Raw genomic sequence first — 13060 nt, 5'->3', positions numbered from 1 at the left:
CTTGGAAAAAAAAGGACACATGTAACAATATCAGTGGAACTTTTGAGTTTAATGTTTGTTCCTAGTAGGAAGCTCGAGTGTGGGACAAGATTCATTGTTGTTATGTGCTTGGCGCCAGCTGCATTGTATTCTTGAAGATTTCAGTAAAGAAGTTAACTTTACATTCGGTCTCTGTCATATTTATAGAAACAAACTTATTGAAGCATGATGCGGCATTGATCTTATTAAGGATGGCATTCCTTCTTCGTGGGCTCAATCAATATCATGACCAATCTGTCATGCTGGCACGCGATAATCGCCAAGAACACCGACTAATAAACGTTGTAGCTGTCAGGAAACTGCACACTTAAGATGCCCTACAAAGACGTGTCTTTGATGACTTGACAGATAAGGGAAGTGTTGCAGCAGTGACCAGACCCATTGAACACCGATGTAGGGCTTTTATGCTGCGTTCCACACGACTCGGAAAACGAGATTTTCCGACCTTCTACTAGACAAAGGACAACAAAACGCCACTCAAAGTCGGAGTTCCTATTTGTAAACTCGGGGCAAATCCATCTACTCCGACTTCACGGAGAAGCAGTTGTCTGACATCACAACAATGGCAGCGCCCGTGGAGGCGCAGGGTGTTAATGGTAAACCATTAACTAAGGCAATGTAAAATATATTTGCCTGTATTTAATTACAGTGAAACATACTATCATATATTAAAAACTGTTCTGCATGTAAACTGATGTTAAAATATGTCAACAATGTTATTAAGTAGCTGGTTAATGTAAACAATCTCTGAAAATTATCTACAGAAAAGTTATCCTGTTTCGTTTATCTATGCAAGGAGGCCGCACTGTTGGCGATTCAATTGTTGATACAATTGTCAATAAAAACGCCAGTTTATCACGGTCAGCCATATTTTTTGTTTGCGTTTGGCGTCGTGCACACCTGGAACACTTGAAGGTCGGAAATTGGAAATTTCAACTGGGAATTTCCGACCTCGGACTTTGATCGGAAGACACATTGCGACAACGGCACTGCCACGCCCTGAAACCCATTATTTCCTATGCCTTACGCCCATGGATGTATTATAGTAGAACTGGATACCGGATCTAAAAATGGCGCCTATTCATTCCTACGCCGAAAAAGTTTCTGACTTCCGGATACATGGGGCCCAATCAATATGTGCAGTAGTGTTACTCCCATCGTGTCTCTAGGCCGGGGGTCGGCAACCCGCGGCTCTAGAGCCGCATGCGGCTCTTTGGCGCAACCGTAGTGGCTCCCTGGAGCTTTTTCAAAAATATGAAAATGGGAGATGGTGTGAATATATTTTTTGTTTTAATATAATTTCTGTAGGAGGAACAACATGACAAACATTCTTAAAGTTTTCCAATGCTGTAAAAATGTGTATAATAATTATTTAATTTCAACATTTCTGTCAACGAAGATTTACGTCATAGCCTGCGACACACGTTTCTTTCAGCTCGGCGTGGTGCCAGACAGGTGGCTGTTGCAAACACACCGGCGGGTGTGTCATGGGCCATGGATCCCAAAGGGAAAAAGAGAAAGATCGCTGAGGAGAACTGAGGATTCAACAGTTCTTGGACCGAATCATTTGCTTTCATTGCCAATGCGGAAGGATTACCTGCATGTTTCCTTTGTAATGAGAAGTTGTCAAATAACAAAAAGAGTAATGTGGAAAGACATTTCCAGGGAAGGCATGCTGCATTTGCAGCCGAGTACCCAGTTGGGAGTGAGAGAAAAAGTGCGATTGCATTACTTATGGAGAAATTACAGGAGCGCAAAAATAGATTTAAGAAGTGGATTGCATCTCCAAACTCCACTACTGCTGCTAGTTTTGTTGCAACCCGGGAGATGATAAAGCGTGGAAAACCGTTCACAGATGGTGACTAGCCTACATACCTTTTCAAAAGGCTGCTGTTTTATTTTTTTAATTGCAGGCTGCGTTTTAACTGCAGGCTGCGTTTTAGGATTGAAGAGGACTGCATTTTATTTCCACGGGGAGGTCTGAAATTACAGGCCTATTATGCACGTTGCACATTTTGTTGTTTAAATAAAAATGACATCAAAAATCTGATTTCTTTATTGTATTTCTATAATTTAATCAATGCAACGAAGCATAATACATTAATATTATACTGGAAGTTAAATTTTAAGCACCAGAGTAGCACGTGCTTCGTCATTCTCTCCAGGATGCGCTGCAGGGAAAATAAACATTTACTGGTATACATGAATGCTCATTATGTATTTGTAGCCTACTTAGTAGGCTAATATAGCTAATATGGACACAGCATGTGTTGCCTTCATTATACGGCTTATATAAGTCTTTTAATTTTTTGCGGCTCCAGACAGATGTTTTTTGTTTTTTGGTCCAATATGGCTCTTTCGACCTTTTGGGTTGCCGACCAAGGCTATGAGAACGGCTCGTACACCGCCGAGCAGTCATGCAAAAAAAGAGGTTTTTCTGCGCTTTGGGAATTTTTAAAAAAGATTAAAATCCCATGGCCTAAAAATATACAATACAAAGAGTAATAATAGACCATGATTATAGCTGCAGGTGTCCTGTCAGCAGTTTTACAGGCGTCTCTTTTACAATGCTGGTCTATGGGGAAAATGCTTTTTGGGCCGCAGGGGATTTTTTGCTGCAATACCGCGAGTGACCACTGGAAAAAAAATTTGCTGCAAGGCTGAGTGGCGGCGCCGTATCCAGTGCTACTATAGAGACGAGACAGACAGGAAGTCAGGCACGGAAGGCAAAATGGAGGAAAAGTTAAAAAACATTTTTTGAGGAAGAGTTAATATCGTGTTTATCAGAATTCCCTGAATTGTACAACACAAGGTTTTGATTGTACAAGAGACCCCAAGAAGAAAGCCCTCGCTAACCAAGTAAGAATATCGGGTGTGTTTTAACAGCCAGGTAGCTTGTAGGTAGGCAGTATGTGTAGTCTGTATGATAAATATAGCTTAGGGTTGTTATATGGTTTGGCAATATGTACATTTTTACGTCATGCCAATAAACCCATTTGAATTGAATTTGAATTGGTTTACAGTTTCCCCCCTCAATAGCTATACAGACCCATTCGAGTTTCTTAACTGAGAATTGGTTTAGCTTTTTGGCAACAACAAATTAACTTTTCCCGCTAGAAGTTTTGAAAACGCCGCCTATTGTGCACTGGCCTCGCAAATCGTGTTATGTCTGAAAGCGGTTTAATGTTAGAATATGTTCTGAGACAAGGCACGCAAAAAAAGCCACCTCTCACTTTCTTCACCATTATGCATTTTCCTCCTGGTTTTCCTCTTTCTGTCTTTTTTGCTTCCTGTCCCTTCTTGACAATACACTGCCCCCCCCCCTTCAATGTATCAGCAGGTTTGGGGTTAGGTTGAGTTGCTGCGTGTTGGGGCAGAGGACCGGTCATCTGTGAAAATGTATAATCATTTGTTGTGCATGAAGGAAAGTGGACAGACAAAGTTGTGTTTTGGATTTGGGATTATGTGCGGTGGTTTTGTCTGTGACTGTTTTAACGGTGTCCTGAGCATACTGATGGTGGTGTTTGTATACTGGGGCTGTGTTGTCTGAGCACACACTGTTAGAGACACAAGGACACACACACAGTGTGTGTGTATCTGTCTCTGTATCTATGTAAAGTTGTGTGTTTGTTTGTATGTGTGTGTTTTTGTTTGCGTGTCTGATGCACTTGTGGTTTGGTCAGGGTGAAGCAGACATACATCCATAAAATGGGGGCAGGTGGGTTCCCTAAATGAAAAGTAAAGTGAATTTCTGTTTCTTGTCACAAAATAATGAGGAGATAGGGGTGTTCTTCACTGGGCTGGTACGATGCACTCACTCTCAATCCAGACGAGAAAGGGTGGGGACCCTTATGGCAGTCATTTAGCAGCCAGGGGCTGATGTATGGCTCCCCGATAAAGGAGAATTTATCCGTGTTCCAGAGACAGGCTTGCTGGGAGGGTGTGAGTGCTAGACACATGCCTGGATGGCTCCCAATTGAATGTTTGTTGGCCCTGTCACACTGTCTCTACAGCAGTAAAGGAGCCAAGAGCCAACCAAAATGGGAAAATCTTCATTCCCCCTCCCTTTGGGGATCAATAAAATTTCTGTCTGTCTGCCTGTCTGTCTGTGCATCTATCTTTCAGCCCTTTAGTTAGTTAGCTCTGTCTGTCTGTAAAGGTTGTCAGTGGGATGTGGTATGGCGGCAGAACAACCACAAACAGTACCCTTTTGCCCAACTTTCCCCATCAGTGCATACATTTGGAGATCCTTGTATACATAGCACTTTATCACAAGTTTGTTTACCAATACACAGTTGCTCTAGATGTAGGACTCTACAGAATTCGACAAATCAGTTTATATATTATTTGCTTCCAATATGGGGTGCAATGTTGTTATTGATGTGCATTGTGTTTTCCATAAGACCTAAATGCATATATGCATTATACTATTGCCCCTGCTCCTTCTTCCTTATTTATGTCCTTGTACAGAGCCTCAAGGAACCTAAATATGAATCCCTCCTCCTCCTTGTGTGTTATGTTTAGTAGAAAAGTAAGTGTGGCCATGTTTAGGTGGACAGATGGCACTACTTTGGAGGTGGTTTTACACCAGCAAAATGATGTTGAAATCGAGAAATGGTCACACACAAAAAGTGAGGACAGCACCATAGAAAGTAATGTTCTCAATTTGTTTATTTTCTGTTGTGTCGCTTTGTCTTTTCCTCTGTCACATTGTGGTATGGCTGTTAAACTTGACATATTCAAAGATCTACGTCCCAAACATTAGAGGTGAAAACGACTAGCTTATATCTGTTTGTATCTGTCTTTTTCCATCCGACAGATTTTCTGCTCACCCGTTCTTTGGAGGAAAATTTCAATTAAACAATTCAATTAAATGGATGTCCAAAATGAGCAGGGCCTTCAATGCTGTGTACAACTCAACAGATCCATCCATTTAATTTAAGAAGCATATGGAAACTTATTTGCATAACAATTCTATTTTAGACAAATGTAAAATGAACCCAACAGTTGAATACGCACAATTCTGTATGGTAGATAGCCAACCATAATAGTAAGGCTGACCAAGCAGTATAGAGTACAGTGGTCAGAGCCTCAATATCCTGGTTTAACTGGACAGGCTGTATTAAATGAATGGACGCTCGACCTTGAACTGCGACTTTACCAGCTAGTGCTAAAGACTAAAGGCATCTACCAAGCAAGAAAGTCCCTATTTATTCAAACAAATGTTATTTTCTGTCTTGCATTGCAACACCCTGCATCTCTCTGGGGTGATGTGTGTGTGTGTGTGTGTGTGTGTGTGTGTGTGCGTGCGTGTGAAACATACTGTTGGTTTTAACTTTTTAAACATACAATTGTTCCCTAATTAGCTGGCCACTAATTAATTTATGCTCACCCGTTTGATGTACAGCAGTACTTTGAAAGCAGCTGCACCAATCCTTTGCATAATTTTGTAGCATTTTGCCGTCGAGTTCAAAAGAAGTAGGACCATGTTTAGAAAAAGCACATTGTGCATTTAAATAATGCGCCCCATTTCTTTCAGTCTGTGTTTGTTTTTAGTGGGAATATTACTGAATTAACATTTTAAACAATCCATCATTATTGCCACATATTTTTAACTCAATTATATTCTAATAGATCATTTTTCCTAATGCACACTGTATGTTTTTCCCCACTTTGTTTGCTACACAACAAAATATTAATTACAAATAAGAGGAATGATCAAAAACATGATAATTAAATTGCAACAATGAGTCAGAAATTGCAATTCTAATGCAATACAATAGTGTATGTGTTGCAAATTACCACCCACTTTCTTTGGGTATTGTGAGTGTGTGTGTGTGTGTGTATTTTATTATGTATGAATGAAACAAGTGGTGGTTTGATTACATGAGGCTTGCTGTATCTGTTTCCTGTGCTGCATTAAAGACCCAAAAGGTGAAGTTAAACTTTTCCAATTGGTTTCACATCTAACACTATGCAGTTAGTGAGCAGCGCAAAATCTGTAACATAGTACATTTACAGAGGCCTTGTTAATACGTATAACATTGGTATTAGTGGAAGCACACAATAATACTGAATTGGCAAGTAATGACAATGGACAGTATATAGTGTTAGAAGCACATTTTAAATATTGGAGATTTTCTCATTTACGTGAGTATTATGGTACACTCACAATGCTTTTCAATGGGTAAGTATTCAGGTTAATTATCCCATTCTAAAAGTTTTGTTAAACTCTATTGTCATAGCGGACCAGTTTCATATTTATGGCACATGTCAGCTTACCAATTTAGCTGAGATTCAGACTCAGTGCTCAGATCTCAGCTTGATCCTTCATACAGCTGTTGTCTCCGGTGTGTCAGAGACCAGCAGGATTAAAGAGGATAAATGTGCTGAAGTGGAGTCAGACAGGGTAGTTTGATCCCTGGAGGACTGGAGGACAGCCAGGAGGAGGTGGAGGGGCTGCAGCCTGGACTAGAGGTGGCAGCGTCGGCCTGTCACTCTATAAGGGGCCCCCAAATCATGTTGTCAATGGTGATGTATCGAGATCTCCCCCTGGCTAAAATTGGATGTTCCAAAACACACACTTGATTGATGGCTCGACAGGGTCGCGTCTCTGCCTGTCTTGAGAAAGTGCATGAAAGATGCTGGATCACAGACAGACACGTTTACCGACAAGTGAGAAGAAGGAGCTGTACACTCAAAGAGTGATTCTAAAAGTTTGTCTTTGTCCTGGCCAGACCTAGATTGACACAACTTTGAGATAAAATCGACATAAATATGACAATCCAGACCTGAATTGACACAACAAAATGTCCGATTCAAATATAGTATATTAATCGGCCTTAAAAATGATGTGAATATTTCCTGTGACGGAGGGGTTTTAATCAATGCCATTTGTGACAGAAATTTCTTGACAATACAAAAATAAAAATCTTCCCTTAATTTTATTTTCTGTTCTCTTACCTTGTGAGCCATCCACCACAACTGTGAGCACCTGTGTCGTGTCTGTTGTGTTCAGTGTTACTGCCTTTACATTTTCCAATACATTTTCCACTTGACTTAAGACGAATGGACATAGATTCAGTTTTGTTATCAGTTTATTTCATTTTTTAGTAAAGTATCTCAGTTGAGTTCTCAACAGTTCAGTCAATTTAGATGTGTCCGCTATGCTAGCTCTCTCATAGCACGGACATGATATTTCCTGTTATTTACGTAATTAAATTAAGTCAGGAAACTGTAGGATGGTCTTGAGAGAGTAGAACTATCTAGAATGAGTGATAACTGATAAATTAACACAAGACCTGCGCTAGTTCTTGGGATTTTGCCTCTAATTGATTCAGTTTGTTCAGGAGGAGAGTTGCGGTTACACGTCACATGTGTTATTAAGAGTTGTGCAACTTTATTCAAGTTGCGCGACTTTTCTCCAGCTGTTCAGATCTGCTGTTTGGATTTATTGGTGAATTATTTTTGTGGTTAGTGGACACTGTGAATTAACTGAAGCTGTGTATGGTGGCATCTTTATTGTCCTGCGTCTGTCTCCTTCTACCTTTGACCCTTTTGTGGGCTGTCTAGAGCCCCTGTCCTTTTTAAAAAAAATCATTTTTGGCATATTATTTCCGACTCAAATCAATCACTACTTTATGTATACTGTCCCCACTGGTTCCATTGAGAATTAGGCAGTGTGCCCTGATGGTGAATACACAGTTTGGATTCCACAATGAACCTCCATGAAAAATTGCTTTTTTTTTCTTCCTTTTCATCTGAGACCAAAAGTGCAGTCTATGTGTATCCAAGGGAAGGGCATGACATACATGCACCCTGCTTTGGTCATGACATTTTGTGAACACAAAACATCCTTTTTTGTGTGTCTCTTTTTTTTAAAAAACATTTTGCATCTCTCTTTCTGCCCCTTCACTCTCTCTCTTTCTCTTGTCTGCCATCTCCCAGTGATTTTCCTTTTTCCTTGATAGACTCATCTGGAGTGTTTGTCTTTGTGTGTTTTCGCCCATGCTCTTTGTGTGTACACGTGTACATCGATGGAATTTGAGTGTGATCAGGAACACAAAATGAATGCGGGCACTTGAGACCGAACTATTTTCTGATTCGATAAAGCCTGTGGAAACCTTGGTAAGAGTCTTTGATGATTTAGTGGGGTTCGGAGGGAGTGTGGAGCTTGCGGGAATGGCTGGCTGTGTGTCTGTGTGGGTATGAGGGGGGTGAGCTGAGCCTCACAGAAGTGTCCCACTTTTTACTTAGAGAACTCGTGTTTTCCCCTCTTTTTTTTTTCCTTTTTACCTGAGACCAAAAGTGCAATCTGTGTGTATCCAATGGCATGACATACATGCACCCTGGGCTTTGTTCGTGGCATTTTGTGAACACAAAACATCTTTTTTTGTCTTCCTATTTTACATTTTTTTATTCTGCATCTCTCTTTCTGCCCTTCACTCTCTCTCTCTCTTGTCTGCCATCTCCCAATGATTTTCCTTTTTCCTTGATAGACTTGTCTGGAGTGATTGTCTTTGTGTGTTTTCGCCCATGCCCTTTGTGTGTACACGTGTACATCGGTGGGATTTGAGTGTGATCAGGAACACAAAATGAATGCGGGCACTTGAGACTGAACTATTTTCTGATTCGATAAAGCCTGTGGAAACCTTGGTAAGAGTCTTTGATGATTCATTGGGGTTCGGAGGGAGTGTGGGGCTTGCGGGAATGGCTGGGTGTGTGTCTGTGTGTGGGGGTGAGCTGAGCCGCACAGAAGTGTCCCACTTCTTACTTAGAGAACTCGTGTTGCTCTCCCGAATCTCTCCAAACTCTACGTCTGCCTCTCAGCATGCTGCCAACACTCTCCATCAGAGCCAGTCCACCTCAGGTCTGCACCACATGGTGTGAGCAGGAGTGATTAGTTCATACCGCAGTTTCCTCCACTCTAAATCTGTGCTGTTTTAAATTTTTAACATCTTTTTTTTTTAATCAAATGGATATGAAAGAAAAAGACTAATAACTTTTTATCCTCCTGTCTTTCTTTCTGTCCTTTATCTCTCTCTCTCTCTCTCTCTCTCTCTCTCTCTCTCTCTCTCTCTCTCTCTCTCTCTCTCTCTCTCTCTCTCTCTCTCTCTCTCTCTCTCTCTCTCTCTCTCCCTCTCTGTGCATGTCTGCATGCGTGTGCAGGGCCTGTTCATCTTCCTGATATATGGGGTGTACAACACAGAGGTAAGTCTGCATTGTGTCTCAAGGCTGTTGGAATGAATGAGAGAAATGACAAGTTTCTGATGGGCTCCCTGCTTAAAAGGTGGGTGGGGGGAATGTTGGGCGTCGGTGTGGAGTGAGAGAGGAGCACGTGTGTGGGTGTATGTTGGGGGTGGGGGGTAGCAGAAAGATGGAAAGGAGCAATGAGGGAGGCGCAGGCAGGAAGGAGGACGTCGTTTCCACATGAGCGTCCCGCTGCCCTTCATGCTTGGACTAACTTATATGCATCCGGGGCCGACCATTAAACACTGACACGGCGCGGCTCTCAGCCACTCATTCCTCACCCTCATTGGCTAATATTTCACTGCCTCTTTAAGTTTTTAAACTCACGGCCTTCCATTTAGCATCTTGACAATGCTGCTGGCCCGCGCTCCGCAGGGCCCCAGGCAGCATTTCCGCATAGTGTAGAAAAGGAAAAAAAAAAGACAACAATATGCAACCGACAATATACCTGTACACCGAAAACATGGTATTGAAATGCTGCGTTATTACCATTTAGATACACCTTAGGAAGGCAACAGACAGCGAGACACAGAGAGGCTTGGTTTAATGGATGGGACTCAATTGGAAGAATCACTCTTGGTCAAACACTGCCCCCCCCCCCCCCCCCCGAAGGCATGTTGATAGGGCTGACTTTAGATGTGCATAGGTGATCCTGTATCTGACTCTTAAAACACAGTAGTTTTAAGTGAACTTGAAGTCAATTATTCATTTCCAGAAAAACTTGCCTGTTCCATTCTGTGGTTTTTGAAGTGGCTTTTGAAGGTACTAAAGCGAAAAAATAAATTAAATAAAGATGTCTTTTCTCAAGGACACCTGAAATTATTCCACTTTTTTAACCCCCCCCCCCACCGTTGCTATTAACTATCCATATGTTAATTGATGTTACAAGTAATCCACTGATTGCAGCAAGTCCTCCACCTACACACACACACACACACACACACACACACACACACACACACACACACACACACACACACATATATATATATAAAACACATACACACGCACACCAAGGTAAGCCTATCAAGTCCTTCATGGCTTAGATGAACCGCGGATGACTTCTCTTTAACACGGACGCATACAAGCACTGCTCATCTTTTCAGGTGCCTCTTGTGATGAGGAGTGTACAAGGTCATCCTCACCTAAGCTCAGTGTAAAGTCCATCCCTTGCCTCCCATCTCTAAAACCTCTGTCTCTTCTCTAAACCAACTGTTGTCTTCATCTTTCGCCACATTATCCTTCCTCCCTTTAACTGACCAATATTGAAATGTGGATTTCTCCCCTTTAGGTTCCTGTTTCTTGTCTGGTTTTTGTTCTCCTTCCTTTTGTCTCCTGTTCTTACACCTCTTTTCAACCATCCTCTCTCCGGAGTGCCACGTGTGGAGGCGTCCCTGAGTCGTAGGCGACACACTGACACAACCGAGGCACGAAGGGCAGACCCTGCGCACTGTAAAATAAATCATTGCCGCATTCTTACTTAAGTGCCTTTTTTTAGTGCCTGAGAATCCATTTTCTTGGTCCCAAGTTCTCCTTGACCCGCGGGTCTTCACAATTTGTGAGCAGCCGGTGTACAGGTTCCGCTGTTCAAGAGGGCTAGGCTTATTTGTTGCCATTTGAAGAAAAAAAAAAGTAATTATCTCTTCTTTTTTTCTCCATACTTCTTTTTCTGTTTCTGTCTCTCCCAACACCTCCTTCCTTTTGACTCCTTTTTCCTCTCCATCCTCTTCACCTGCATATGCATACATTACACATGCATAGTCTTTCTTCAGTGCATGCTGCTTTGATGCCTTATAAAAATGCACGTTAAATGAAAGAATTTCGCAAAGGGACGCTGAATAGGACCGAGCAAACATTTTTTTTCTTCTTCTGGTCAAAGAGTGGAATATTGAGGCCCGGTACAGAAAGAGGGTTTCTATTGTGTCCGTAGTTGTTTAATCGAACCAACGTTCATCGCTGGTGACAGTTAACCCTGCTTTGATTATTTTAAGCGTGCATATCAATCTGCCACCCGCCCCACAGGACCCTGCAGATGAATGCATGTCCACAATCCTGTTGCTTAACACTGGCAATGAGGAACAGGCTGCAAGAGCTGTCTGGTTCAAACGATGAAGTTTTATCTTGCTGGAGTGTCACATTCACTTTTAAATCACATAGTTTTTTTTCTTCTTCCCTTTTTCTCACCAATTGTATCCGGCCAATTACCCCCACTTTTCCGAGCCGTCCCGGTTGTTGCTCCACACCCTCTGCTGATCCGGGGAGGGCTGCAGACGACCACATGCCTCCTCCGATACATGTGGAGTCACCAGCAACTTCTTTCCATCTGACAGTGAGGAGTTTCGCCAGGGGAACGTGGCACATGAGAAGATCATGCTGTTCCTCCCAGTTCCCCCTCCCCCCCGAACAGGCACCCCGACCGACCAGAGGAGGCGCTAGTGCAGCGACCAGGGCATATACCCAAATCTGGCTCCCCACCCGCAGATACGGCCAATTGTGTCTGTAGGGACGCCCAACCAAGCCGGAGGTAACACGGGGATTCGAACTGGCGATCCCCATGTTGGTAGGCAGCGGAATAGACCGTCATGCTACCCGGACGCCCGAATCACATAAAGTTTTAACCACAGGTTATTATTAGCTCCAGTATATAGACACAGTAGAGAGCAAATGCAAACAAGTTCTGTGGAGTGAAGAAAAAGACTTTGCAAAGTTGCCTTACTGCACATGTGTACATGTAAATTTAAATAGGTGAATATTTAACCAAATTAGATTCAACAAATTGCCTTTGATATGTTAACAAAAGGAGCTGAATTAATCGATGTATGTTATATTTCCATCAAAGCGAGAAACTGCTCCGTTTATAATACTTTGAGGAGGCTGGTTCCCAGGCTCCATAATTTTGAATATGGCATGGAAGATGGACCATGTGAGCAGCTATTGCACTTGATTGCAGCGTTTTAATCGCTAATTACCCAACAGTAGCTCTCCATTATTCATCACAATTAGCTTTTCCTTGGTGGTCACCTTGTAATCCTTTGCTTTGATGACCTTTTATTTCCATCTACTCCAAGGATGTCGGCAGGTGTTGGCTGGCGCACCGCTTTTATATGGTAATCGCTGAGCACCCATTTACATGGGGAGCCACACTTTGCATCATCGCAGAAACCTTGAGCACGCGTTAAAATGCCTTAACCACATAACGATTGTCTGAAAGCAATGCCCTTCCCCTCATTGTCAAATGATTAATTAAGTTGTGTCACGTAATTGCCTCAGCACGCCAGCTGCTTTTGATATGAATGAAATCCCCAGGATTTCCCTCCCCTGTTGATTCTCGCTAAGCCAGCGTCTCTCCCAACATCTCTGCAGCATCGAAGGCCTTCCCCTGATCATGTCAGAATTAATAGGAGGGTTTTGGAAACATGACACCGGCACTGTTGATTCTCCCCTGTCACAGGGCTTGTGCTCTCTTCATTATGTGGCCGCTCAACGTTGGGGTATTTATGCAAAACATCCCCTTCTGTACACACATTGTCGTCTATGAGTGTTTGTGTGTGTGTGTCTTCTGCGCAGCGTCATAATTTATAACACGCTGCAGCCTAATGAAGCCGTAAGCCATAATGCATATTCACTAACGTGGTGGGTTGGGCTGGGACAGGTTGCGGTGATGAGTGCCCAGCCGCTGCAAATTTACAGCGCATGCTGATGCTACACACACCTGCGCAAGTGCGTGCATGTGCGCACACACACACACACACGCACACACACACTGAGTCAC

At 42.6% G+C, this 13060-nt stretch overlaps 1 protein-coding gene across 1 annotated transcript in view; it reads left to right on the top strand.

Moving 5' to 3' along the window:
• The window catches only part of LOC130109105 (adhesion G-protein coupled receptor D2), a 183033-nt gene that overhangs the window by 78864 nt on the left and 91109 nt on the right, over window positions 1-13060 (top strand). The window contains exon 21 of the mRNA XM_056275848.1: window positions 9208-9249. Within this exon, the coding sequence (XP_056131823.1) occupies window positions 9208-9249 (42 nt within the window). The remainder of the gene's footprint in view (window positions 1-9207; window positions 9250-13060) is intronic.

The sequence above is a fragment of the Lampris incognitus genome, chromosome 3, assembly GCF_029633865.1.
Source record: "Lampris incognitus isolate fLamInc1 chromosome 3, fLamInc1.hap2, whole genome shotgun sequence".
Taxonomy (NCBI): domain Eukaryota; kingdom Metazoa; phylum Chordata; class Actinopteri; order Lampriformes; family Lampridae; genus Lampris; species Lampris incognitus.
The sequence above is the reverse complement of the archived record's forward strand: the minus strand, read 5'-3'. Positions and strand labels throughout refer to the sequence as shown.